The 27,290-nt window shown below is 53.1% G+C and overlaps 2 protein-coding genes across 3 annotated transcripts; one reads left to right on the top strand and one right to left on the bottom strand.

Moving 5' to 3' along the window:
- The first annotated feature begins 375 nt into the window (after positions 1-375).
- Positions 376-20,211, top strand: SART1 (spliceosome associated factor 1, recruiter of U4/U6.U5 tri-snRNP). 2 transcript variants are annotated; one of them, XM_050960416.1, is made up of 20 exons: positions 376-846; positions 2,167-2,221; positions 3,734-3,789; positions 6,016-6,142; positions 7,019-7,124; positions 8,403-8,480; positions 9,976-10,075; positions 11,197-11,339; positions 12,518-12,724; positions 14,132-14,253; positions 14,358-14,506; positions 15,093-15,223; positions 15,709-15,879; positions 16,548-16,658; positions 16,872-16,959; positions 17,624-17,714; positions 18,261-18,396; positions 18,682-18,771; positions 19,342-19,463; positions 19,739-20,211. In XM_050960416.1, the coding sequence occupies exons 1-20, from the start codon at positions 477-479 to the stop codon at positions 19,755-19,757; spliced, it is 2,472 nt and encodes an 823-aa protein (XP_050816373.1). In that variant the 5' UTR covers positions 376-476; the 3' UTR covers positions 19,758-20,211. The 2 variants fall into 2 exon arrangements, with proteins under 2 accessions (XP_050816373.1, XP_050816372.1); XM_050960415.1 differs by having other exon boundaries at positions 15,706-15,879.
- A 451-nt stretch (positions 20,212-20,662) lies between these two features.
- EIF1AD (eukaryotic translation initiation factor 1A domain containing) lies at positions 20,663-27,117 on the bottom strand. The gene is made up of 7 exons (XM_050960430.1): positions 26,911-27,117; positions 25,316-25,408; positions 24,463-24,633; positions 23,779-23,887; positions 23,427-23,535; positions 21,787-21,837; positions 20,663-21,434 (listed from the first exon to the last, which is right to left on the bottom strand). The coding sequence occupies exons 3-7, from the start codon at positions 24,547-24,549 to the stop codon at positions 21,266-21,268; spliced, it is 525 nt and encodes a 174-aa protein (XP_050816387.1). The 5' UTR covers positions 24,550-24,633; positions 25,316-25,408; positions 26,911-27,117; the 3' UTR covers positions 20,663-21,265.
- Positions 27,118-27,290: the final 173 nt, after the last annotated feature.

Genomic DNA, 27,290 nt, shown 5'->3' with positions numbered 1-27,290 from the left:
TGGCGGTGCCCGCCCCCCCGAAAGCCTTTGTTTTATGGCTCCTTCTTTTAAATCTTCGACCTGTTGACCCACAATGTCTGCAAATGGCAGCTCTGGGCCACAGCCCGTGTCACGCGGCTCCCCTGGTAAGAACTATGCCGCCGCCGCCTCCCGCTCCAATCGTAACGGCCCCTTCCCCAAGCTAGGGGCAAAGCGCGACCAGGCGCAGCAGCTTCAGGCAAACAGGACGTGTACGGGGTGACCCGGAAGTAGTAGCCTTGTAAACAGGAAGTGACGCGTGAGCTAACTGGCATTCGAAGATTGGGAATCCGGAAGTAACATAACAAACCAGAAGTAGCATGTAGAGAAACAGGAAATGGCGTATAAATTATCCGGAAGTAGTGCGGAATGAACTCGAACTAGCGTATAATGACCCGGAAGCACAGTACCGCCAACCCCGGAAGTTTCGTGTTGCTCCGCTGCCATTTTGCGTCTCCATGGGCTCTTCGAAGAAGCACCGGGAGCGGGGGGAGACCGGGAGCCCCGGGGGCTCCGAGGAGCAGCAGCAGCAGCAACAGCAACAGCAACAGCCACAGCCGCCGCCGCCGCCGCCGCCGCCCACTGCCTCCTCTTCCTCCTCCCGGCACCGGGAGCACAAGAAGCACAAGCACCGGAGCGGTGGGTCCGGCGAGCGGCGAGGGAAGCGCAGCCGGAGCCGCGGGGAGAGGAGCAGCCGGAGGAGTGGGGGAGAGGAGGCGGCCGCGGCGGCCCGGGGCAGTCATGGCCGGGCTGGGGACAGAGGCGCCCAGGAGGCCGAGGGGACCAGGCGGATCAAGCGGGAGAAGCGCGACGATGGATACGAGGCAGGTCAGAGCCCAGGGGGTTTCGGGGAAGGGGCCTAAAGGGTAGAGGTGAGGGTCGGAGGGGGAGGGGATTGGGGAGTCACTGGTGGCTAAGAGTGGAAGGGCTGAGGAGATTGGAGGGAAAGGAATAGGGGGTGCCCTGTGGGTGCAGGAGGGGTATAGCTCAGAATAGGATTTGGCTGAGATTTGGAGAGAGGAGCCATGGGGTCGGGGAGGGGGAAGAAATAATGTGGCTAATAAACTCTGTCCATTCCCATAGCTCATTAGCCTTGGTGAGCGGTGCTCTGGGGTGGCAGGGGTCTTTAGAGGTTTAGAGCTGGCTATGAGGGGTTGGGTTGGCTATGAGGGTTTATGGGGGGACTGGCTGCTAGGGGAGAAGTTATGGGAGCCACGTGTTGGGACTGGGCTAGGTGAGGGATCAGAGAGCGTTTGAGTCCTTCTATGTTCTGGTACTGGGTCATTAACTTTGGAGGTCAGAGGGCATGAATTTGTTAGGGGCCAGAGATGAGGAGTATTAATCTCTGATGAGTGAGGGGGATGTGACATGTCTCATGGGTTGGAGGAAGAGGAATTTGCAAGTGCTATCCTGGAGGAGGCGGGGGCATGAGGGAAGGTATGACTTGCTGACTTATTGGGGGCTGTGGGGGAGTTTGATGGAGAAGGGGAGTTTGAGATCAGAGTAAAGCAAGGAAGTAAGCTCGTGGCCCATCCTGGGGAGCAGCATGCATGTGCTTGTAATTGCTCATAAACGGGTTATGAAAGGCTTTTTGGAGCAGATGAGGCCATGAAAGACCTGTTGTGAAGGGGCTTTCTTTGTTGATCATGAGACATCTATGTATAAAGTACCCTGAAAGGGTGTCTTAATATATAACTTTATACAATAACTGGTGTGGCTTGTGATTTGCAAAGAGTCACTTTCTGGCTGCAACTATCTAGTACATCCTGTTTTATGGTACCATATTGTGTCATGACATGGGCTAGCCATTGACCTCACTGACACTCTACAATAGTGCAAGCTGGAATCTGTTCTCTCTTGTCAACAGAATAACTATCCTGGCTCCATCTGTGGGATCTTTATTCCAGCTGATGGGCAAGGCCAAAGGAACCAAGCTAAATTTTCAGGTCCCTGTAAGGGGTTTGTGTATTCACAGCACTGTTCATTATAAAAAGCATATCTTAGCTGGCTGGTGGTCTCTGACATGTGCTAAGCAGGAAATCAAACCAGTTGATCAGAGTGGACCCTTCTGGCTAAAAAACTGTGAAAACAAGGACTCTGTTGCTTTTGTCTTGTTTACAAACATCTCCCTGACCTATCTCTAAACAGCTGCCAGCTCAAAGGCCAGCTCAGGGGATGCTTCTCTCAGCATTGAAGAGACCAAGTAAGTGAGATGTAATATCTAATGTAATTACGTGCCCTACCTCCCCACCACTTCCCATTGTGTCCGAGCACCGAATGCATTTATTCCACCCTCTGAGGTTGGACGACATTTTTATCCCCGGTATACAGGTGGGGAAACTGTGACACAGAAAGGGTAAGTGGCTTTAATTGTGTGTGTGGGAACTGTGGGGTTTGTAATTTATTTCTCTAATTAGTTGGCACTGAGAACCCTCTGGCTCTTCTGGGGATCTGGAAAGAAATGAATGGGGAGTTGGTCTGAGATGCACAAAGATGACTCTGAATCAGAAATCTTTGCAGTCCATCAGACACTGTTTAGGGCAGTGGTCACCAATCTTTTCGTGGAGCGGTCGACAGATGACTAGACGCCGAGGAGCGCAGTCGACGGACAAGCAGCCGCCGAGAAGCGGCAAGGCCAAGAAGCGTTGCTGCCGAAATGCTGCTGACAAGCAGTGTCATTAAAAAGCATGGCCGCCGAAAATCGCTTCTTGATGTTGCCGCTTCTCGGCGGCATTTTGGTGGCTGCTTGTGTGGCAGCCAGTAGGCGGACGTACATAGATGCCCAGATGGGCGCCATGGCGCCCGCGGCACCACGTTGGGGACCTCTGGCTTAGGGCATGAATAAGGCTCCGCAATCCTATCTGTTGTGCTATTTGCAGGACTGTTTACCTTGTTGTTTCTGTAATCTTTTTTATGAGGAAAGGCAGCATGGTCAAGTGGGCAGAGCACTGGACTAGGAACTTGAGAGATCTCGGGTTGCCTTGGCAAGAGCTGCCAGCAGTGCTCTCAGGGTCACTGGATGCACAAGCTTTCCCACTGTCAAGGTGCAGTCCCCAGGGGAGGCATAAGGGATTTGTCTGCCTAATTTCTACTAATGAGAATTCGGCCGAGGCATAACTGCTTTGGATTTTATCACTTGTGTTCCAGTAGTGCCCAGGAACCACAGTCAGGAACCAGGACTGCATTGTGCTAGGCACTGTGCAAACATAGAACGAAGCTTTGGTACATATCTGCCTCCCTTAAGTCCTGTAGTTTCCTAATCATTGATGTATCTGTACTCACAACTCCTCTATGAGGTGATCAAGTACTGTTATCCCTATGGAGGGGCGGGATAGCTCAGTGGTTTGAGCATTGGCCTGCTAAATTCAGGGTTGTGAGTTCAATACCTGAGGGGGCCATTTAGGGAACTGGGGTAAAAATCTATCTGGGGATTGGTCCTGCTTTGAACAGGAGGTTGGACTAGATGACCTCCTGAGGTCCCTTCCAACCCTGATATTCTATGATTTTACAGATTGGAAAACTGAGGCACAGAGCAACTGACTTGTTCAATGTCACACAGGACAGGGATGGAATTGAATCCAGGTGTTCTGAGTCCCACACTAATGCCTGAACCACTAGAGAAACTTTCCTCTGTGCTCTAAATGAGTCCTGCTCTTGTAGGCTGTGTATTTCTGATGGTTATGCCACTTAACCCCATGTTTCTTTCTATCTTCAGTAAACTCCGAGCTAAACTTGGGCTGAAGCCTTTGGAAGTCAATGCCATCAAAAAGGGTAAGTTTGGCTTTCACATTAATTAAAACAAAAACCCAAATCTTGTGTTTGGTTCCAAACCACTTTGTACTTAAGGCTTTAACATCCCTTTGTAGGAATGGTACAAAAATGTGGGGTCTCTGGTATTTTGCCATCATAGTGTTCCCCCACTTTGATGTGTTGCAGTGGGGGTCTTTGCTGGAGGGTCCTTGTTCCCGTGCCCCACCCCTCATCTCTCATCAGTTCCCTGCCATCGCAGGGCCCGTGGGTTTTGGGGTCGCCCAAGTCTCTCCTGTTCTCTGCATGGGGCACATAAGTGTCTCCTGAGGACTGCAGTGTTTTGGTGTGACAAGTTATAGGGTTCAATATAGGGGTATTTGGCTGAAATTCTCTGACATGTGCCTTACAGGAGGCCAGGCTAGATGACTAATGGTCCCTCCTGGCCTTGAACTTTCTGAACCCATTAAGTATTTTTCTCTTAGGCCCTTTGTGTTGCAGTAGCACCCAAGAAGCCCCAGTCATGGACCAAGACCCCATTGTGCTGGGTGCTGTACAAATAACGCTGTTTTTGTGTGTACTTACCTGGCCCCTATCTCTGTAGCATTTGAGCCCATCAGCCTCTAATGTATTTATCCACACAGCTCTCTGGAGAGGTAGACAATGCTAATACCCTGTTGTACAGATGAAGAAAGGAAAGACAGAGGCCATGTCTGTGCTAGGAGCGCTATATACCATAAAAATATCAGTATACTGTGCCGATGAAGTACGTGACTTGAGTAGCACTGGCATTACTCTGGTCTAGTAACCCTATCTCCCCAAAACGAAACATCTCAAAGTGCAGATTTGTCTGTATAGCTACACCTACACAAGAGGCTGTTGCTTACACAGCTCTTGTCAGTCACAAGTCACACCTAATCTGACCCCTGGCTGACAGAAGTCTGTAGTGTAGACGTGGCCTGAGTGACTTGCCTGAGGTCACGCAAGGAGTCTGTGACACAGCAGGGACTCAAACCCGGGTCTGTCCTTCAAGATGAGGTCTGGCTGGAACTCTCCCCAGCTTCCATCTGAATTCTCCTCTTCATCCAGGCTGCAAGATGCTCTGGGTGGGTTGTTCAAGAGCACTCAGTGTTGGCCTGGCAAACCCCTATGGAAGCCCGTAGGAGCAGTTCTGAAAATTCTGCCAGCTGAGGGCCCTGGGGACTCCGTCCCAGCATGCATTTCTGCACTAGGTGTGGTGGCAGAGCAAGCAGAACTGGAGGGTCTGCGAGGTCTCAGTGGTTATAGTGCCCCTTCCTGGTAGAGAAGATCAGGTCTTGATGGTGGTGTTTATCAAGGCGGCTGGACACAGACAGACCCTGTGGTTCTCCTGGCCTCTCTGACGCCTAAGCTGTGCTGTGGAGCGTCACCACACAGTGTCTGCATATGGACTGTCCTGGGCCAAGCATGCTGAAACACGCTGACTCCCTGCTGAGCAACCCTTTAGAGCGTGGTGGGTCTCCTTCCTCCCCTGGACCCGATGTCTGCCAGTTCTCACTGCTGCTCCCTCCACAGGGAGCAGGGCTCTGGCTCTGGCCAAGGGGAAGAGATATCAGGCCCATCCCATGATCAGATGTGGTAAGACTCCCCCCATGCCCTCTCCCAGCTGGTCAAGGCACTCAGTTGATGCCTGTGCTATTCTGTTCTCCAGCCAAGCACTAACAGGAGGAATGCAAGTCGCGAGGGGAGCAGTAACATACCCCGTTCATGAGCCTTTTTGTTTGTAAGTTGACCCCCTACCCCCCAAGATGGTTAGGTAAAAATAGCAAAAACTGTATGGCCCTTTCATAAGCCGACCCTGTATTTCAGGGGTTGGCCAACTTTGGGTCCTGGCTGTCAGAGTAAGCCGCTGGCGGGTCAGGACGTTTTGTTTACTTGAAGCATCTGCAGGCATGGAGCCCCTCAGCTCCCTCTGGCCGCAGTCCGTCATTCCCAGCCAATGGGAGTTGCGAACTGCGTTCACAGGGAGCGGAGGGGCTCCATCCCTGCAGACGTTCCAGATAAACAAAATTGCAATGTATTAGATATTCAATTCAATGATTCCATAAGTTTTTAAAATCAAATTTTGGGGTAGACCCGTTTATAAGCGGACCCCTGCTCTTTGATGTGTCACTTTTTTACCAGAAATATTCGGCTTATGAACGAGTATATACGGTACTTGTCTGGCTCCTTCTGCTGCAGCTCCTCTGTCTTATGTGTTTTCCTCTGCAGAAGTGGGCAGTAAGGAGGACCCTGTGGCAGCTGAGGTGATCAACCCCATTGTGCTGAAGCAGAGGGAGGAGATCCGGGAGAAGCTAGCAGCTGCTAAGGAGAAGCGGCTTCTCAACCAGAAATTAGGGTAACCCCCCACCCTGCTTGCTTTGTCCATGCTTGGCCCCATTACTTTGGAGTGTGATGCAGTGTCTGCACCCACTGCCCCTTGCTCTGACTCCAAGCTTTATACAAATATAAGGATGTAACTGTTTGGCAACAGGAGTTGAACCTGGGATGTCTGGATCTAACAGCCTGGGCTAACGACCACTTTAGATGTGTCGTTGAGTAAGGCACACATTTTTACTAGTGAGGCTAATTAACCCTTGGAACAACTGACCAAGGGCTGTGGTGGGTTCTCTTCACTGGCCGTGTTTAAATCAAGATTAGGTATTTTTCTAAGTGATCTGCTCTAGTTCAACTAGGAACTACTTCAGGGCAGTCCTATGGCCTGTGTTATACTGTGGTCAGATCTGGGCCCTTCTGGCCAGAAGTAGCCTGCAGAACTCATTGACACAGGATACTAAGGTTGAGAATTTAGCTGGGTTCCAAGAGGAATTGGAATGTTTCAGTGGAGAAGAAGAGTATTCGGTGTAGTTAATACAGTCAGTTCTGGAATGGGGTAACTGAGTCACTGGGTAGCTTTAGTGACTGACTTAAGGTCAGGCAAGAAGTCTGATAGAGTTGGGAAAGGAACTTGGGTCTCCCAAGTCCTGGGCAAGTACCCTGACAACTGAATCATCCTTCCGTTCTCTCCCTCTTCCATCCCTCTCTAAAACATGGCTCTGCATTGACCAGAATTTGAACCCAGGTCTCCCACGGGGCAGACACAAGAATTTGAGCTTCTGGTCATTTCAAGTATCCAAAGGGCTCCAGGGAGGAGGAGGTGGTGGTGGGGAGCTCTCCAAGGCAGAATAGCCTTCTTTCCTGCTAGCTTCTGCCTCTGTTTCCTCCCGCCTTTCAGGAAAATCAAGTCTCTGGGAGAGGATGACCCCTGGCTGGATGACACAGCTGCCTGGATCGAGAGGAGCCGGAAGCTGCAGGTTGAGAAGGAGCTGGCTGAGAAGAGGGTTAGTATAGTCCTGGAGTCTCCGGAGCATCTGGGCTGCATGGGTGCCTCATTGGGAACACTAGCGCCATGTGTGACATGTACCCAGCTGCCCTTGTCTTCAGTCCAGTAGTAGAGCATGTCCCATCCTTATCGCAGCAGCTGGTGCCATCTGCCCTGCTCTTAGCTGTGCCAGCTCTCTGGTTGCCTCTGCAATAAGAACCTGAGGCTGTAATTCGCCGCGTGTGGCTGTGTTGCATGGTGGCTGGTATTCCGGGCTGGCTGATGCAAGAGCAGACATTTGCTGGCCTGGGACTGCATGCCAAGGGGGTGTTGTGTTGGACTGGGCCTGTGCTGATGGCTTGTTGTGTGCTTTGGAAGTAATACCCTTCAGCTTAGCCAGCTCCTATTGAGCTATGAGCTTGCTACAGAGGTCGGAAGGTGTAGACAGCAGCCAGACTTAGCCCTTGTGTTGTTTAGGTGTATTATGGTAGTGCCTACAGACCCCAGCCAGGAGGGGAGCATCATGCCAGGCACTGTGCAGGTCCCCAGCCAATATCAAGGAACCAGACATAGAGAAAGTGATATGGGTACAAATGGATTAAATGGCAAGTTTGGGCCAGGAGTTCTGGTTCTCTCCCCCACACATGCCTCTGTTCTGACCACTAGACCATGCTCAGTGGGTAATAGAAACCAGGAGTCCTAATGTCCTGCCCCCAGCTCTAACCGCTAGACTCTACACCCACTTAGTACTGGGGAAGGAATGTATCCTGGCTCCCAGCCCTCCCCACAGCTTTTGGCCACTAGACTAGCAGTCCCCAAACTTTTGAGGGTCATACCCTGCTGGGGCTGGGAGCAGGGTCACGGGTCGGGGGGCAGACGGGTAAGGGAGCCAAGGCTGGGGGTGGGTGTAGGGCCAGGAATAGGACTGAGCTGAGGGTGGGAGCGGAGCCGCAGCTGGGCTGTTGTGGGGGCCGGCAGCTGGGCCTGTGGCCAGGTGCGGCTCCACTCCCGGCCTTGCCACCAGCCTCGGCCCTGGGAACTGAGCCATGGCTGAGGCTGGGGGCTGTCGCGGGGTCGGGATCAGAGCTGCGCTGAGGCTGAGGATGAGAGCCGGGGATGTGGCTGGGGGCAGGACTGGAGCAGAGTGGGGAGGGGCTGAATGACGTTCCCTCCTCGTCCTTGTGAGGGCTGGCCCATGTCCAGCCGTGCCCTCTCTTTGAAGACCTCTGCACTAGACCCTTTGTGGCTGCGATTAATTTTAAAAGCATCAGAATTGTTTCTATTTTGTTAAATTCAGGCCAAACTCCTTGAAGAGATGGACCAGGAATTCGGCATCAGCAGTCTTGTTGAAGAGGAGTTTGGGCAGAAGAAGAAGGTGAGACCAACCTGGAGGTGCTGGCAGAGTGCAAATGCCTCAGCAGTGCCTAGCGACCAACCACAAGCAGTGCCTTATTGTACGAGACCCTGTACAAACAGAGTCCCTGCCCCGAGGAGCTTATACGCTAAATGGTGGGGACAGACACAGCTGGGGGAAAGGGGTAGAATGCAGAAGCAGAGAGAACAATGCCATGGCCACAAACAGATGATGGCTGTTCCTGGGAGAGGAAGCAAGGTAGGGAGGGTATGAGGGGAAGCTGTGGAGCAAGTCTGAAGTGAAGAGACAGAAGGGAGCAGGGTGGAGCAAACCCCAGTCAGTGAAGGGCAGAGAAGTTCCTTCAAACCAGTACAAAATAGTGTCTTATGGTCCCAGCGTCAGCTGATTCTGCTCCTTCCAGTTTGTCTCTGGTTGGCTTCTCCCTGCAGTTTCTCTCCCTGCATGGATCCTGGGGCCCCCAGAGAGAAAAGGGGTCTCCTCCGCACACATCTGGAGCATGCTGGGATGGAGGGCTGGCCACGTTTGCTTATTGAAGATGCAGTAGTAGTGATGTCTTCATTTTCACAATGGCTTTCCTGGAGACTATCCAGGACTCCGTGTGCTATGGCCCTGATCCATGCCAGAGTCGCTCCCTTACCTCAGTGCAAACTCTGTTGATTTCACTAGTGTTGCATTTACTCTCTAGAGTGAACTGGGCTGTGAGTGCTGCAGCAGTGGCTTCCCCATGCAGCCTGGCATTGCTCTAGGATAGGAACTGCAAGTCCCCCAATTCCAGGCATCAGATCTGAAATCTGCTTCTCTAGCCTCTGTACAAAGCTGAAACCATTCAGTGCTTGGCTGCTGGATCTTGTGTCCAGTTCTGGTGTGCACAGATCCAGAAGGACATTGATAAACTAGAGATGGTGCAGAGAAGAGCCACAAGCTTTATTAAGGGATGGAAACGTTGTCTTAGAGTGAGACACACCAGGAGCTCAGTCTAGTTAACTTAACAAAAAAATTAACAGAAAGTAGGAGTTTGATTCCAGTCTATCAGGACCTACGTAGGGGACATAAATTTGTCTACTATGTTGAAGAGCCCTCCATTGTCAAAGATTTGACAAGAGCCAATGGCTGGAAGCTGAAGCTAGACAAATTCAGACTGGAAATAAGCATTTTTTTTCCCAGTGAGGAGAGTTAACTGTTGGAAGAACTTCCCAAGGGTTGTGGTGGATTCTCCATCAGTGGCAATTTTTATATCAAAGTTGGATGTTTTTCTAGCAGATCTGCTCTAATTCAGCCTGGAATTAACTCAGGGTTGTCATGGTCTGTTTTTACGGGAGGTCAGACGAGAGGATCACAGTGGTCTCTTCTGGCTCTATAATCTACAACTCTGCTGTCCACCGGGGGAAGGGTGATTGTGCCTGAGTTCTGGCTTGGGGGACCATTTGCGCCTTCTCCTCTCAAGTTGACTTCCTGCAGCCTGATGCTCTCCTGTTGGATCTTCCTCTATCTCCAGGATCACTACAGCTCCCGGGATCTGCAGGGCCTGACGGTGGAACACACCATCGATTCCTTCGAGGAAGGAAAGACCGTTATTCTGACCCTAAAAGACAAAGGTAACCAAAGGGACTTCCCTTGCACCCCTCAGCATGAAAGTGTGGTAATGATCATGCTGTCTGTATTGGGATGACATGGCTACCACTAGGGCCTTCCCCACTCCCTGCTCCCCTGCTATAAGATCTGAGTTTATTTTCTGGCCTGCCAGTACAAATCCCTGAAAAAAGAACTGTTAGTGGAATTGCTCGCGGATTCTACACACAGATTATGTACTGGTAGAATTGGGTAGGTGGGTGTGATATCAACCAGTACAGTTATACCAGGCACTGCATAAACCCTGCCCTCAAGTAGTCCCTGCCTCAGAGCTCACAGTGTAAACAGGCAAAGGGTGGGAGGGGAAAGTGAGGCACGGAGCAGGAAAGGGCCTTGGCCAAGGTCACCTGGCAGGGATTAGAACCCAAATATCCAACTCACAATCCAGTGCCCTGCCCGCTAGACTGCACTGCCTCTACTCACTGAATGGAGATAATGGTGGATATTCTGGAGTCTGGGCAGCAAGAGGCATGTTTTGTATAGGTTTCAGAAGGCAGGACTCCATCAAACTCGATGTTATATCCACTGTGCAAGAAGCCCTTTGGCTGGGGAATGCATTTATCAGCATATTACTCCTACCCCCAGTACAGCAGGTGCTGAGCCACTAATGGATCACTGCAGTTTCCCATAATCATACTAGAAATGGGAGGGAGCGAGGCCCAGTGGCTAGAGCAGGATGACTGGAAAGTCAGGAGTTACTTTGACAGGCAGCTCTCTGTTTTTACAGTTCCTAGCACAAGGGGTCCTGGTCAGCGACTAGAGTTCCTGGGGACTACCATGGGTGCTGCCACTGATTGAACTCTGGCAAGTCGCTTAGATGTGTTGGGCCTCAGTTTCCCTCTTTGGAGCCTCTCTGGGGCGCAGTGCAGGATTAAATGCCAGCTGTAATGTACCTTGCAAGGCTAGAGGAGAGGGAAGTGGTGATGTTGTTACAGACTCTTGTTCCTGCTGGCCAGTTGAAGCCCTTGAACACAGCGGGCGATAGATTGATGGGCCATGATCGTTAGCTATAGTGCTGAGAACGCTGTGGCTGGGGCCAAGCCAGGGCTGTACAGTAACCCTGTGGTGATGGTGTCTTGTCTCTCAGGTGTCCTGCAGGAGGAGGACGATGTCCTGGTGAACGTCAATATAGTGGACAAGGAGAAAGCTAAGAAGAACGTGGAGCTGCGGAAGAAGAAGCCGGAGTACAGGCCCTACGAGGAGGAGGAGAGCGTGGATGACATGGCCATTGTAAGGGCAGCACGGGGTATAAGGGCAGGCTACACTGGTTCTCGGGCCTCCTCCTGTAGTTTAAAATGGGCCCAGGTTCCTCGGTGTGTGTGTGTGTCTGTCTGTGCCCATGTGCCTGGGGTCACTGGGCTAAAGAGAGCCTTGAAATGTGGTCATCGGTGACCTAGATCCCCAAAGCCACCTCCTTTAATCTAGCTACTAGCAAACCGCCCCCGTGATTGGTGACTGTGACTTAACGCTGTTCTCTAACCTCCTTCAATCCAGGCCCGTGGGCATCAGGGTTCTTGGGTTACAACAGTATGGTGGCTTTAAAGGGCCATGCCATTAGTGTGCAGAGCATTTCCTAGCCTGCCTGGGAAGAGTCCTTCATGTAAGTTAGTCCGAGTGCAGACCTAGTCAGTGGGTGCATTCCTGGCTGGCAGTGGAGGCCAGGACTATGGACTAGCTTTGTCCATAGGGATTGCAGTTCAAACCCGGATTCTGAGAGGTGTGGAGCATCTGCATGGAGTGGGGAAGGGCATTGTAGTCGGTGCTGTGACTAGTCTCTTTGCCAAACAGTTGGGTGTGGCAGCTCCCACTGCAGGCTCTGTGACCTGCCTCATGGCTGAGATCAGGGGGTAGGGGGCCCTGGTGGTGGCAGGCAATGCTCCAAACATTGAATAATCTAAATAATGCTCTTTTAATGGTTTAAAATCCAGACTGGAGGCCTTACTGGGAGAGGCTTTTGCCAAACAGCAGATGTTGGGCTCAATCCAGGGGGAACTGGATGAAACTGTGCTAGACAGGAAGTCAGAGTAGATTCTCAAATGGTCCCTTCCAGCCTTAAACTCTATGAATGTATGAAAAGCAGAGAGGTGTTGTGGTTTGTTTAAGCGGGGGTGTGTTGCTTGTGGGATTGGAGGCGGTATAGCTAACCAGACCAAGGAAGGCAGAGGACCTGAATTGGGGGCATGGGAGGAAGTTAGAGGAAACGGACAGCCAGCAGAGGACAGGGCATATCAAATGGAAGCCAGAATGAGCAGTGGTGGGGAAGACATGGGCAGCTCTTGAGCCGCAAACCCTGGCATTCTGATTCCCCTCTTGTGTCCCTGCTGGAATGCCTTATGCTGCCTGACCCTGGAGGGTTGGCTGCTGTGGGGATCTCTGTGCTGGACGCTCAGGTGCTGTCTCTCCTCCAGTACAAGCACAAGAACGTCCTGTCCAAGTATGATGAGGAGATCGAAGGGGAGAAGAAGAAATCCTTCAAGCTGGACTCGGGCGGCATGGCAGATGGCTCATGGGAGCGGGAGCTGCAGCAGGTCCGCGATAGTCTGCGCAGCCAGGCCCAGAGCCTAGACATGCCTGTTCTGCACCTGGCCTCGGAGTACTTCACCCCAGAGGAGATGGTAAGAAGTCCTCATACACTAGCACCTGCTCCTCATTTATTCCAGGATCCAGCTCCCTATTGCAGTAGTGGGATGCGGGGCGAGCCAGGTTCTAATTTGGTCCACAGAATCCTCTCTCTAGTTGCCAGGCTGAGGGGCTTTGCCCAGACGCTCAGGGTCCAGCTGATGGCCAGATTTGGGATCAGGAAGGAATTAGACCAGAGGTCGGCAACCTTTCAGAAGTGCTGTGCCGAGTCTTCCATTTATTCACTCTAATTTAAGGTTTTGCGTGCCGGTAATACATTTTAAAGTTTTTAGAAGGTCTCTTTCTATAAGTCTATAATACATAATTTAAACTACTGTTGTATGTAAAGTAAATAAGGTTTTTAAAATGTTTAAGAAGCTTTATTTAAAATTAAATTAAAATGCAGAGCCCCCCGGACCTGTGGCCAGCACCCAGGCAGTGTGAGTGCCACTGAAAATCAGCTCTCATGCTGCCTTTGGCACGTGTGCCATAGGTTGCCTACCCCTGAATTAGACCAAGGTCAGATTGGCAGGGACGTTAGGGGTTTTCACCTCCCTCTGCAGCATGGGGCAGGGGTCGTCATCTGGCCATGTCTTACCTCATCTATTCCCTGCTGCTGCAGGGGCCTTGGGCAGTGGGAGCCCCTTGGTCTCTCCTACTCTCTGCGTGGGGTTCACAACGGATTAGTCTCCTGAGGGATGAAATGTTGTAGTCTAAAGTCTCGTGGTTTAATTTGGGGAACTGGGTGAAATTCTCTGGTGCTGTATGAAGGCCAGACTAGATAAACTTTAAGCTCTGTGAAGCTGTGTCTAATGCTATTATGTCTTTTACAATAGCACCTGGGGGAGGATTGTGTCCTGGGTGTTGCAAAGCACTCGACTGAGATCAGGACCCCACTGTGCACCAGGCAATGCACAGAGCCCCCAAACTGAGGTCAGGACTCTCTCCCATGCACAGAGAGGCAGTCCCTGCCCCAGAGAGCTCAGTCTGGTTAGACAAAAGATGGGGCTGAGGCATAGAGGAGATGGAACTGGTTAGTGGCAGAGCTGGGAATAGAACCCAGGAGTCCTGGCTCCCAATCCCAAGATGGTGCTGTCTCCTATACATGGAGAACATTTGCAATGTGGGGGGTTGGATACTGACCTCGTCTCACAAGACCAGACGCCCTGGGGCCTGGCGGGGACTGGGGTGGAGCGCTGGGCTCTAGCCACCCCCTGGCTTGGTGGGTTAAAGGCAGTTCCTTGTCCAAGTTGCTTATGTGTGTGTTAGGGGGTGGCGCTGCAGGGCATGCGCCTGCACTTGTGGTTCTAGGTACAGATGCTGGAGGAGGGGCAAGGGGACCCTGCTGTGTGGATGAGGGATAGGGGCTGTGCTGCACTGACCTGTCTGGTCTCTCCCTGTAGAACATCACCTTCAAGAAGACCAAACGGCGGGTGAAGAAGCTGCGAAAGAAGGAGAAGCCAGTGAAAGCTGATGATCTGCTACCCCTGGGCAATGAGACAAAGCAGAGCGACTTTGGCTCCCGGTAATCGGGGAGGGGGGCCATGGGAGTCCAGTCCTGTGGATGGAGAGACCCAGAGGGTTGTGGGGGATTGGCTCGTGTGCTAACCAATTTCTCTCTCCCCACAGGTTACGGGGCCGAGGGAGGAGGGCTCACAGGAAGAAGGAGGAGGAGGAAGAGGAGGAAGGGGACATGGAACAAAATGTGAACCAGCCTGCAGACCTGCCATCCCAGTCAGATGACACCCGGGTAGAGAACATGGAAATCAGCAGCGATGGTGAGGGGCTGGGAGCCAGGACTCCAGGGTTCTTTCCCCTACTCTAGGAGAGTGGGATCTAGTGGGTTACAGGAGAGTTTCTCAACAACCAATCTGTGGACCGGTGCAGGTGCCTGAGATCCCCCTGACAGTTTAGGAAGGTAGCAAAGCCAGTCCCTGGTATCAGAAAAGTTGAAAAGCACTGGGTTAGTGTGTCAGGGGCAGCAGCAACTCCAGGCCCTAGTGCTCCAAGCGCGTGCCTGGGCAGCATGCCGCGGGGGGCGCCCTGCCGGTCCCTGTGAGGGCGGCAGTCAGGCAGCCTTCGGCGGCGTGCCTGCGGGAGGTCCACCGGTCCTGCGGATTCAGCAGCAGGTATGCCGAGTCCGCGGGACCAGGCACCTCCTGCAGGCAAGCCGCCGAAGGCTCCCGACTGCCGGGCTTGGGGTGGCAAAAAACCTAGAAAGCTGGGAGCCTGGCTTCTTACCCAGAAGCCTCCAGTATCTGACCTCATGCTCCCCCCAGGACCCCACCCTCCTGAAGCAAAGGCCCCTTGGGATACTTGTTGCTGTTGCTGATTCTCTCTCCCCCCATGTTTCTTTCCCTGCAGAGGAGGCTGAGAAGGTGCCCAAATCCCCAGTTGCCCTGGAGGAGGACGAGGCAGAGCAGGAGCTGCAGAAGCAGCTGGAGAAGGGCCGTAAACTCCGGCAGATGCAGCAACTGAAGGAGAGTGGGGAGAAGGTGAGGAGGCCTGGCCTACGGGGAGGAATCAGGTTGTGGGGCTTTGATATTGGTCTGGGAGGCCGTCTGAATGCTACCCTCATAACCATATGGAATAGAATGGAATCAGAGAGAGCCCAGGAATCCTGGCTCCTAGTGTGGGCCCTCCACTAGAGACCACTCCCCTCCCAGAGCTGGGATGGGAACCCAGGAATCATTAACCCCTAGACCCCACTTTCCTCCTAGAGCCAGGGAGAGGATCCTGGGGTCACCTTGTTCTATGGATAGATGCATTTGGTTTCCACTGCTCCTTGACTGAACCCCCCCCACCCCAGAACACAGCATGTGGTGCCCAGTCACACCCTTCCCCTGAACGCAGGTCTAGCTGCTCTGCTTGGGCTGCCCTGATTCTGGGGGCTCCTAGTGATCCTTGGTTCAGCACATGAGCCCCCAGCCTTGTTAGCACCCAGCTGCTGTCTAACCCAGCCCTCTTGCTCCCAAAGCAGGTCATTGAGATAGTCAAGAAACTGGAGACACGCCGTAGCCGGGAGGACGACGAGGAGCTAGAGAGGAAAGGAGCGATAGTCTTCAATGCCACCTCGGAGTTCTGCCGCACACTGGGCGAGATCCCCACTTATGGGCTGGCTGGCAACCGTGAGGACCAGGAGGAGCTCATGGTGCGGCTTCCTGGGGATTTCTCCCCGCTTCCCCTCAGAGTGGACTGGGCTGGAAGAAACCTGCCCTAGATGGAGGGGCATCAGCAGAACTAGCGGGAGCAGAGGGCTGTGGGTCAGAATTATGGGACACTGGCAGAGTGGGGCGGGGAGAAGAGCCCAGGACTGCAATAGCAGCGGGCTGTGGGTTGAGACTGACACCAGCACAGCTGGGTGGGTTTGGAGAGAGTCCAGGGTTGGGATAGTAGTGGGCTGGGGGTTGATTCAGATATGTTGCCATGGTGCCTTATGGGACTTGTGGTCCAGGTGCCTCATGCTCCCATTTTCCTTTATGGGCGGGGTTTCCTGGACAGACTAAAGTTTCCATCCTAGCCATGGTCTTTCCTCTGGTGCAGAACAGCACTACATCATGGGAGTCTTTGGCTATGGAGCATCCTGGGAGTTGTAGTCTGGCCTATAAAGGAAAATGGGCATGTGAAGCAACCAAACTATCACTCCGAGGAGGCACTGCAGCAGCAGAAGTGCTTCTGTTTTGGGCTCTGGGCTCTAGCTGGGAGCATGGGCTCAGTGGACACTGGGGCACATTTTCTGCAGTGATCTCAGCCCCACTAAGCCACCCAGCTGGGGTGCCCCCATGCTGATGCCCCGGGTGGCCTCTCTTCTGCTTTCAGGACTTTGAACGGGATGATGAGAGGTCAGGAAATGGAGGCTCAGACTCTGATGGCGAAGAGAACATTGGCTGGAGCACGGTCAACCTAGACGAGGAGAAACAGCAGCAGGATGTGAGTACAATTTGGGAAGGGGTGTGTGGGTGGGGATAGGAGTCAATGCATTCATAGCTTGCCGCCCCCCAGTATAACACAATGAACCCTGAGGGGCTGCAAGTCCGGATTGAGGGGCACTAGCAGAGTTGTGGGAGGGGAGCCCAAGGCTGGCATAGCAGGGAACATTAAACAGTGGGTCCAAAGCCCTGAACCTGTCTCCTCCCTTTGCAGTTCTCAGCATCCTCCACCACCATCCTGGATGAGGAGCCCATAGTGAACCGGGGCCTAGCTGCTGCCCTCTTGCTTTGCCAGAACAAAGGTAAGTGGGGAACTCAGGATGAGCCCCCTGTCCCAGAAACCTTTTGGCTTCCCATGCCTGCCTGCTGTGCTACATACAGATGACTGCTCCCAGTCCTGGCTCCCTGTTCACGACAGGGCCCAACTCTTTGCCTCTCTGAAAACCCTCCCTGATATTTAGTGACTGGAGTGAACTTTGTTTAATTTATCAGAGGGGTCGCCGTGTTAGTCTGGATATGTAAAAGCGGCAAAGAATCCTGTGGCACCTTATAGACTAGCAGATGTTTTGGAGCGTGAGCTTTTGTGGGTGAATACAAATGCACCTCATCAAATGCATGTCTTTATTTAATTTGTATTAAGGCAGGATCTACAGAGATTGCAGCTCCTGTCATGCTGGACACTGAACAGTCAGTGAGGCAGTCCCAGCAAAGGGTGGGAGGGGGACAGAGCCCCTGAGAGGAGAACTGATGTGCCCAAGGTGTATCAGAGCTACGAACAGAGCCTAGGAGTCCTGAATCCCAGTCTACTGCCCTACCCACTAGGCCATGCTGCCCCTGAAAGCCCCTTTCTCCCTATGTGATCCAGCAGTTCTGAGATCTCTGAGGCTAGTGTTTGTGGGGGTGAGCTTCCCAGAGCACTCTCTGCCCTGGGCAGGGCCTGATCCATGCCTCTTCTGCTCACTGCAGGCCTGCTGGAGACAACAGTGCAGAAGGTGGCCAGGGTGAAGGCCCCCAATAAGTCGCTGCCCTCAGCTGTGTACTGCATCGAGGATAAGATGTAAGTGGCCTTGTGGGGCAGGCAAAGCCCTGGAGTAGATCATCAGTAGCTGGAATCGGATGTGCCACCTCTGGGTCTTGGCGCCTGGGCCTCTTGCATGAGCTAAAGCCCCACTGTGCTAGCCATGTCTATAGCACCTGCCACCATGAGTGGCATGGAGTGGGTGCAACAAGGTCTGTTGCCAGAATAGGTGCTGTCAGTGACCAGCCCCATGGCTGGTTCCCCCAACCCCAGAAGAATGCCCATGGTCTCACAGTGGAGACTGGCAGCAAGGGGGCAGTTGTTGTGCTGGTGGTTTGGGTGATGTGGACACTGGTCATGCACCCCCAGTAACACCCATCCCCCCCTTATCGTAGACCTGGGCCCAGGTCTCATGCCATTGAAAGGCCCCTGAGTGCTAGGGAATCATTAGTGGCCAGAGGGCTAAGAGCCCTGGTTTGGCATCTCATTCAAGACAGTACCCCCAAGCACCACACTGGGATCAGCAGTGACTGTGCAGGGAGAACACCCCCCACTGAACTAACCTTCTGAGTTGGGCTCTTGCAGGGCCATTGATGACAAGTACAGCCGGCGGGAGGAGTACCGGGGCTTCACCCAGGACTTCAAGGAGAAGGACGGCTACAAGCCTGATGTCAAGATTGAATATGTGGACGAGACGGGTCGCAAGCTGACTCCAAAGGAGGTAGTGGAAAGGGACATGTGGGGTGCCCAGAGCCAGGGGAGGGGCAGGATTGATGCAGCCATGTCTCTCTCCTCCTGTTTCTCAGGGGGTGGGAGGGTTGGTTGGGAGCTGTGATGGTGAAAGGGGAGTTCTGTGGCGGGGATGCCCTGCTCTCCCTGCTGCTACAGACAGATGGGGAAAGGTATTGCAGGTTTCCCAGCCCTGGTGCTGTGTTGCGCAGGTGCCAGGCTTCTGGGTGGGGCTGTGTGACAGTGCTGACTCCCTCTTTGTGTGCTCTGTCCACAGGCCTTCCGACAGCTCTCTCACCGCTTCCATGGGAAGGGTTCCGGGAAGATGAAGACAGAGAGGAGGATGAAGAAGCTGGACGAGGAGGCGGTGAGTGGGGTGACATGGTTGGAGCTCCCCATGGGCAGAGTCTGCAGGATGCTGCAAGAGGGGTGGCGATGGGGGCAGGTCCAGCTTCATCCTGTTGGCCAAGCAGACAGGCATGGATGGGAAACCTGAGGACAGCCTTGGAGGACACAGGAGCAGCATAGGGTGGGATGCTCTCCCATTGTGGTTATTGCTGGCTACTGTGCCTCAGTGTGGCACTAGGGGGTGATGTGCTGCTGCTTCGGCATCAGAAAAGTGATTGTTTACAGTCATCAGTAGTTCTGCTCTGGCCTTAGAGTCAGGTTGTTAAGCCTGGAGTCCTGGCCAAATCCCTCTTCAGGTTAACTGTCTCCTCTAAACAGCAGGGGGCATTAAACTGGAATAGGGGAGTTCTTCCTTTGCTGTGTGATGGACTGGGAACAGCCCCTACACCCCCTGGTGGCTGTGAACCAGCACTGGGTGCAGATCCCTGGATGCAGGTGGGATAGGATGGACTGTTAGCTTGGGCTCACAGTTGAGCTGGTGAAAGTCTGCAGGGGCCTGTACTGACTCATGCTTTCCTCCCCCCCTCAGCTGCTGAAGAAGATGAGTTCCAGTGACACACCCCTGGGCACGGTGGCGCTGCTGCAGGAGAAGCAGAAGGCCCAGAAAACACCTTACATTGTGCTGAGTGGCAGCGGCAAGAGCATGAACGCGTAAGTACCCCATCCTCCCACCTATCATGGGTTTGGTCTGTCTAACCTCCCGGTGCTGGGAAGCCAGGGCCTGGGGCCTAAAATCCCCAGGCAGGTGGTCAGGAGGGGAGCATAGGACATAGTTCTCCCAAGTCTAGTGGGGCTAATATAGGAGTGCACGGGCTCTTTTGTAGCCAGAACCTCTGTTAGGGATGACCCCTGCCCTGAGTGCTCCTGGGAAACATCTTCTGGGTTCCGGCCCTTCACTCATATCCCCTCTCTCCTTGCTTCAACAGAAACACCATCACCAAGTGAGCTGCCAGCACTGATCCTGGAAGCAGATGCTGCCTGCCTGTCAGTTCCCATCTGGTCTGACCATGTGCATCCTGGGTTCTGACGGGGGAGAGTCCAGTCCTGACCCACCCTCGCCATGTAGCTACAAGTTGTGAAGTCAAGGGGGGAGGACCTCCCATGGTAGTGCTCCCTCTAGTGGCTTCCACCTCTCAGCATCTGTTGGGGTGGTGTCACTCTGCCCTATGCCACAGAGGGGACTCTTGCCTGTACCCAAGTAAGATGCTGGGATGCAGTTTTGTTGAACTCTCCCTTCAACTCTTGCTGTCTTGGATGCAAAACAGGCTGACCTGCCCTTGCCCCCACAGGCAGGGGCAGGGCTGTGTATATAGTTGAGAAGCTGTGACTCTTGGCACCAAAACCTTGTTTTTGTATTGATGTCAAACCAAATCACTCATTAAAAGAACCAATTCCTGTCTGGGAGCTGGGTCTTGTTCTTTCCTGTCTGGAGATGCTAGTTCCTAGGGGGTGGGTCTGTAAGCCTAGGGGACAGGGCCTGGCCATTGCTGTGTTTATACAGCACCTAGCACCACAGAGCCCTGCCTCATGACTGAGGCTCCCAAGTACTACCCAGACCTACTTCCTAGTCCCAGGGAGGCCTGACCTGTCTCTGCAGAGCATCTAGTTCTATTAAACAGGGTGACTGTGCTGTACTGCTCACCCGCACTGCAGTGGGGGGAGGGGCAGCCATGGACTGGTAGCTGGCCTCCCTCTGCACAGATCAGTGTGGGTAGGAGTGAGCTCAACCCTATCACCCCCTGCAGCCCAGAACCTGCCCCTGCGTACCAGCTGGTCTGTTACAGCCAGAGCTGGCTTCGGACCAGGCTGCTTATTCTTGACTTGTGCCATTTCAAATCAACCCACCTGGCTGCCTGTGGGAAAGTCTTTATTGAATAAGACAGAGGGGAGACAGCTTATTACACAGCACTAGTGTCTAGGCCAGACAGCATCCACTGCTTTTCCCAAGGAGCCTGCATTAGAGCAGAGGGCACAGTCCAATCCCCCATTAACAGGAGCTGATAAGGGATGCTGAAGCTGGGCTGCTCCAGCTTAGATGAGGCCTCCCAGCTGCTATAACTTTACTCCTCCCCAGCCCCCTCTTTACAGCTTCAAGCAGCACTGCTGCCTAGAACCCCCTTTCCCTTTGCCCCAAAGAGCAGTGCCACTCTTTCCCCCCAGACTGGGCTGGGTGAAGAGTGAAATAACCATGCATTGGGCACAACAGGCCCAGCACTTTCATCTCTGGTGAGCTGGATGGTGTAGCAACTCTTAGCTCAGACCACAGAGGTGATAGAGGGAAGAAATGTGTCCCCAGCAGGGGGCAGCCCTGAGGCAGTTCCAAGCCAGCTGGAGTATGCAGCAGGCTGGTGGATGTGAGTTCAGGCCCCAGAAGGTGGTCTCCTTCCTGCTGCATCAGGCTCCTCCTGCATGAGGTATTTAGGAGGCTAGATCGGCTTTCCTGCCCTGGGTCACTATTTTTCTTCCTCCTCCTGGTCACTGGCCACCTCTGCCGCCTCCTCACTGTCGTCCTCGCTCTCTGTGCAGCCATAGCGCAGTCTGTTCGTGTTCACAAACAGGTCACTGTCATCGTCTGAGTCCTCTTCCCCAGAGGAGCGGGCAGCCGTTTGCTCCCTTTCCCTGCTGCAGAAAGGGATGGCTGTCAGTTCTAGGCCTGTGGCCCTAGCCATCACCTGGCTGCCTCTTTGGGGCAGCTGCCCCGTGATCGGAGCACTAGCCTAAGACTGGAGATCTGGGTTATCTAGGAGTGGAATGACCCTCTGGACCAGTGAGCCCCATCCCTGTTGTTGCAGCCACCCTGTCATACAATCCCAGTCAGACCCTTATCCAGCTCCCTCTGTAAACTCATTGGGGTGTTAGCCTTCCCAGGGGTTGGGGACAGTTCCTGAACCTCCCTGGGAGGGGCTGAAACATAATTTCCAGTCTAATTTACTCCTGGACAGTTAAGCAGCTATACCCCTCCTTTCCCACTCACCTGGCCTCAGAGCTGGGCTGACTTTCTGCAGTGTCAGAGAAGGCCTCAGGCCTGTGGGGGGGGAAAAGGCATGAGATGACAGAACAGCCCTGACTTTGACACAACGGCTCTGACATTTCCCCAGGGGGGCTGCACAGAATGGGATATGGGGCCTTTCCTCTCCACTCTAGCCCCTGCCCAGGGCATGAGACTGCTTCAGCCAACACAGCCCCTGTGCAATAGGGGCCACTAGTAACCCGAGCACAGACCCATTTTCCCACCAACACAATCGACAAACAACCTACTTTGCAACAAAACCCAAACTTGTGGAAAAACCTCATTTGACAAAGTTTTCCCGGTTTTTCAGTTACACTAGAACCAGAGATTTGGACAAGTTAGTTTTCAAAAGTTTTGTAGAGGGAAACTTCCTTTACTCCATCCCTGCCTCCCTCATGTTAAGGAGTCAGATCAGGTGGCCAGAAAAGGGATCATCTAAGCTGGCTCCTGTATGACAGGCTCTAGGACTGCCCTGAATTAATTTCTGTTCAAACCACATCAAGTCTTTCCAAATCACCTCCGAGCTGGATTTAAAAATTGCCAGCACTGGTGAATCCACCAAAGCCTTTGGTCAGTTGTTCTAATGAACCCTCTGCTTTCCAATCTGAATGTGTCTAACTTCAATTTCCAGCCCGTGGCTCTTGTTCAATGTTTGTCTGCCTGCTAGATGGTAGAGTCTATTGTCAAATTTCTGTTCCCCATGCAGGTACATACAGACTGGGCTCAAGTCCCCCTTAAGCTAAGATTGAGCTCTGGAGTCTGTCACCAATCCTTATATTCTTGTGGCTCTTCTCTGCCTCCTCCAATTTATCAACATTCTTCTTGAGACAAGACCCTGGGATCCCAGCCCCAAACTGATTATAAACAGCATCTGTTCCCTGCTGGAGAACTACCACCCCATCTGCACCCAATGCCCACGGAGCTAACTGCTCTGCTTCTATTCCTACAGCTCACAAGTGATGGGAATCAACCCTCAGCCCTAGGTTCAGAACTGAAGCCCAAATTGAGCAGTGAAGGAAGCTAGTCCGTGGAACAGCTTATCCAGGGCTGAGGTGGATTTTCCATTTGGGTGGCCATGGGGCAGAGCAGGGTTCAGCTCCTGGTTCCGCCACTGCCCTGGGGAGAGTTGCTTTGTGTATCTTGTGCCTCAGTTTCCTCATCTGTAAAATGGGGCTAATCCTTCCTTACTGGGCAGGGCTGTGAGGAGAAATCTCACAGCAAGAGGCACTGGGATTTGATGCTGAGTGTCATGAGTACATCTATGCCACAGAGGCTGGGGGCTTTGTAGATTCCCCGAGACTAGCCCACTTGCTTTGGGGCGGGGGAGATGTCCTGCAGGCTCCTCTTCCTACAAGATGGACCTTGCTCATGACAGCCCAGGCAGGGCTGGTGACACATGGGCACTGCTTGGGGGAAGCAGCAAGGCTCAGGGAAGGATGTAAAGAGCAGAAGGGACCAGCTGATGAAATCTCAGCCTCAGGAGAGACACTCCCCACTAACTCTTTTCTCCAGCACCTTGGTGCCAGAGGGGCAAGAACAGGGAGTCTGGAAGCTCATGGCTCATCACACATGCATACATCCTCCTCCACGCCGCCAACTCCTACCAGAGCCCTTCTTTCTTTAGGTACCGCACATGGTCCTTGTACAACACAAAGTTGATCTCAGCTTTCACCTTCTCGCCCTCTTTGATGGGGTCCACCAGCAGAAAGTCACCTGCAGTGATAAAGGGACAGATTGTGGAGTTTGGCTGGTATAGGGAATGGGATACAGGGCCTTTCCCCTCTAGGGGGTGCCAGCTCTCATCTAGCCCCAGAGTGGGGGGTACTGGTGGGCAGGTAATGGGACACAGAGCTCCTTCCTCTTTTGGGGTGATGACTCCAATCTGTTCCCAGGGGAGGTGGGATATGGAGCCTCTCTCTTCATGAGGTGCCATGAACCCAGCTGCATTGTACTCACCTCGTTTGATCCAGATGTTCTTGCGGAATTTTGTGGGCATGCTCACTAAGAATCTGGTCCCCTCAGCTGTTTCCACCTCATGGAGGTTGTTTCCTGGGGTCCCCAGGACCTGGCAGAAGGAACAGAGGGGATTAACCACAGGAGCTACTTCCCGAAGGAGTGGATTCTCCAGCACTTAGCACCTATAGATCAGGGCCTGTCTCAAAGTGAACCTCCAGCTCAACCACCAGAGCTGGGCTGGATGCAGGAATGGCTGGGGGCAGGTATTCCATGGCCTGACTTACGCAGGAGTTCAGACTAGACGATCTGGCTCCAATTTTGGCCTTGAAATCTACTGCCCACAGAGGGCTTTTAGATGGCTCACACTCCACCTGCTCTGCCTTGCCCAGCAACACAGTGACTGTCTGAAGCCCTAAAGTGTGAGACTGGACTGCAGCTGCCTTCAGGAAGCAGGAAGATTTTCTTCCCCAATGCACAATTGGACAGATATATTCGAGGGTTTTCTTGCCTTCCGCCGAAGCACAAGGCTCACCAGTGCTCAAGGGATATGATGGCAGGGAACTGCTGAGATGAGACATGCCCAGATGCTCCCCGCAAGCAACCCACACCCCATGCAGCAAAGGAAAGTGAAAACCCCCAAGGTCCCAGTGGAGCCCAACTAAGCAGGGTTGCTTCCTCTCTCACCCGGACAATCTGCTGTTGAGGAGATGGCACCACATACTCCTCCAACACCTCTTTCACCACATGCTTGCGTTTGGTTGCTTGGGACATCCTGGTGCCTTAGCCCTCAGGGACAGGATCCCTGCTGGGTAGGTGACGTGCTGAATGGCTGGAAGGCACACGTGCTCTGTAAGGCTATAATGAGAGGAGAAGAAACAGTAAAGGGAGAAGAGTCTTGTTGTGTCTTCCCAAGATCAAATAAGTTTCTACAGGCAAAGAGTCCCCCAGTGAGAAGGGCACTGGACTGGGAGCCAGGAAACCTGGATTCTGTTGCAAGCTATGCTGCTGACTTTGGGCAAGTCCTTTTGTCACTCAGTGCCTCAGTTTTCCCTCTCCCCCACAGACCCTTTGTCTAGATAGAGTACAAGCTCTTTGGGGCAGGGACTGCTTCTCACTAAGTGTCTGTGTACCACCTGGCATGATGTCATCCGCACCCAGTCTGCACAGCAGCCCGTACCATGTAGGCACAGAGCACCAGCCAGCCCCTTAACTGAGATCAAGGCCCCATTGTGTCAGGCACTGCATAGACACACAGTGAGAGACAGTCCCTGCTCTGAGGAGCTTGCAGTCTAAATAAACAAAGGGTAGGAGAAAATGAGGCACACTGAGAAGGGTCATGGAGGGGGCAGAACAGAACCCAGGCAGCCCTGGGTCCCTGGCCAGCGCCCTGCCCACTACACCACACTGCCTATTCATCAAGGACGTCCCCTTGATCTTAGGTTATTAGAAAAGGTTACTACTTCTCTACTCCCCCCAGGATGGGGCAGAGATTGTCTGCTCTCCCAGGAAGTCAGCAGCACCACTACCTGCAAGGTACCTGTTTGGGGGATAAAGAGAGGCTGTCCGTCTCTGATAGTTGAGGATCCAGCACTGAATTCAGTCCTCGAGGCATCCACCAGCACTGGACACACTGGAAGAGGAACAAAGACAACTCTGTAGCTCATGGAAATGGACTGAGACTCCCTTGCTCAGGGAATGAGGCAGCTCCGAGATTCCTCCATTCTGCTGGAAAATTCCAGGCCAGGCTCCACACATTGTCTCCCGTAGTAATAATTCCACTGAAAACGTTTTAGCCGTGAATCTCAAAGTGTTTTAACACAAGGAGGTCAGGATCATAAATAGGGAATTGGGGCCTAGGGAGGGGAAGGGACAACACAGGCAACCAGTGCGAGTTGAAACTGAGGCAGAGATGGAGCATAACAGAAAATAGATCCCAAGCATCTTGAGTGCCAACTGAGTACACCATCCCACTGGGCCATTGAAAGATTGCCAGCAATTCTGCTGATAATTGGATGAAGGAGATTAATTCTTCAGGGCTGAATTAGCTTCCCAGATAAAATCTCATCCACATCAGAGAATGAAGCAAAGACCCCACAGAGACCATGGAAACCAAGAAGAGGTTGATCCAGCCACTTTATGCTATAACCCTGTTACGGTTTCCTTACAGTCCGAGACAGATGAGTGGGATTGAGTGAATGAGTCACCTCTGTGGTCACTCGATTACAGAGCTCAAAGTCACAATACTCCAGGAAAAAACTTCAAAAACAGACTCCAACAAGAAACTGCAGAATTAATTAATTTGCAAACTGGACACCATTAAATTAGGCTTGAATAAAGACTGGAAGTGGATGGGTCATTACACAAAGTAAAGCCTATTTCCCCAAGCTATTCCCGCTCCCCACTGTTACTCACACCTTCTTGTCAACTGTTGGAAATGGGCCATCCTGATTATCACTAAAGTTTTTTTTTCTCCTGCTGATTATAGCCCATCCTAACTGATTACTCTCATTATAGTTAATAGGGTAACACCCATTTTTTCATGTCCTCTGTGTATATATATATCTTCCTACTGTATTTTCCACTACATGCATCTGATGAAGTGGGTTTTAGCCCAAGAAATCTTATGCTCAAATAAATTTGTTAGTCTCTAAGGTGCCACGACTCCTTATTCTTTTTGCTGATACAGGCTAACACAGTTACCACTCTGAAACTCTGTGACTCAGTTTCCCTCACCTAAAAAAATGGGGCTAATGCCTGCATTCTCAGTCTGTGCTGAGATTCATTCGAGCCCTGCCCTAAGCATTAGGCCCCCCCTCCGAGAGCTGGGCTGGAACCCAGGAGTCCTACCCCCTCCCCCATCGCAGATTAGTCCCATTTGATTCTCCATCTCCCCTGCCCAGGCGCGAGGGCCAGCTCCCCTCCACGGCTCTTCCATGACAGCGGGGGCGGGAAAGGTCCTTCCCCTGCACGGGGTTTATTACCCCGAACACCCCTGGGGGGCGGGGGTGTCCTGCCCCCCCAACACCCGGGGGGAGAAAACTGGTGTGTGTGTGTCTGCCGCCTCCCCCTCTCCCCCGGACGGGGTGTCCCTGCCGCCCCCCCACCGCCTCCGCTGCAGCCTCCCGTCCCTACCTCTCTCCACATGGGACTGAGTCGAGCCAACCGCTTCCGCCTCCTGAGCAACCCCGACTCTTCCCCGCTCCACTTCCGGGTGTTCCGCTCGCTTCCGGCTCCGGACCCGCTTCCGGGCGCCTCCTCGCCCTGCCCGGGTATCCCCTGGTCCCCTCCCGGGCCCCAGCTAACGCACGGGGCAGCCCGGGGGCGTTATTATGGGATGGAAGAGTTGTTACGGGCCAACCCCAGCGACAACAGGCGGTGTCAGAGGCTGCCCCGCGCCCATTGGTTACTGCTGGGGGAAGGATGAGTTGGTACCATCGAGTTTTCAACTGGCTAGAGTGTAGATGCTGAACTCTGTGGTTTAAATGTGGCTGGAGCGTCCCTGGGAGGGCGCT

This window comes from Gopherus flavomarginatus, chromosome 6, assembly GCF_025201925.1.
Source record: "Gopherus flavomarginatus isolate rGopFla2 chromosome 6, rGopFla2.mat.asm, whole genome shotgun sequence".
Taxonomy (NCBI): Eukaryota; Metazoa; Chordata; order Testudines; family Testudinidae; genus Gopherus; species Gopherus flavomarginatus.
The sequence above is the reverse complement of the archived record's forward strand: the minus strand, read 5'-3'. Positions and strand labels throughout refer to the sequence as shown.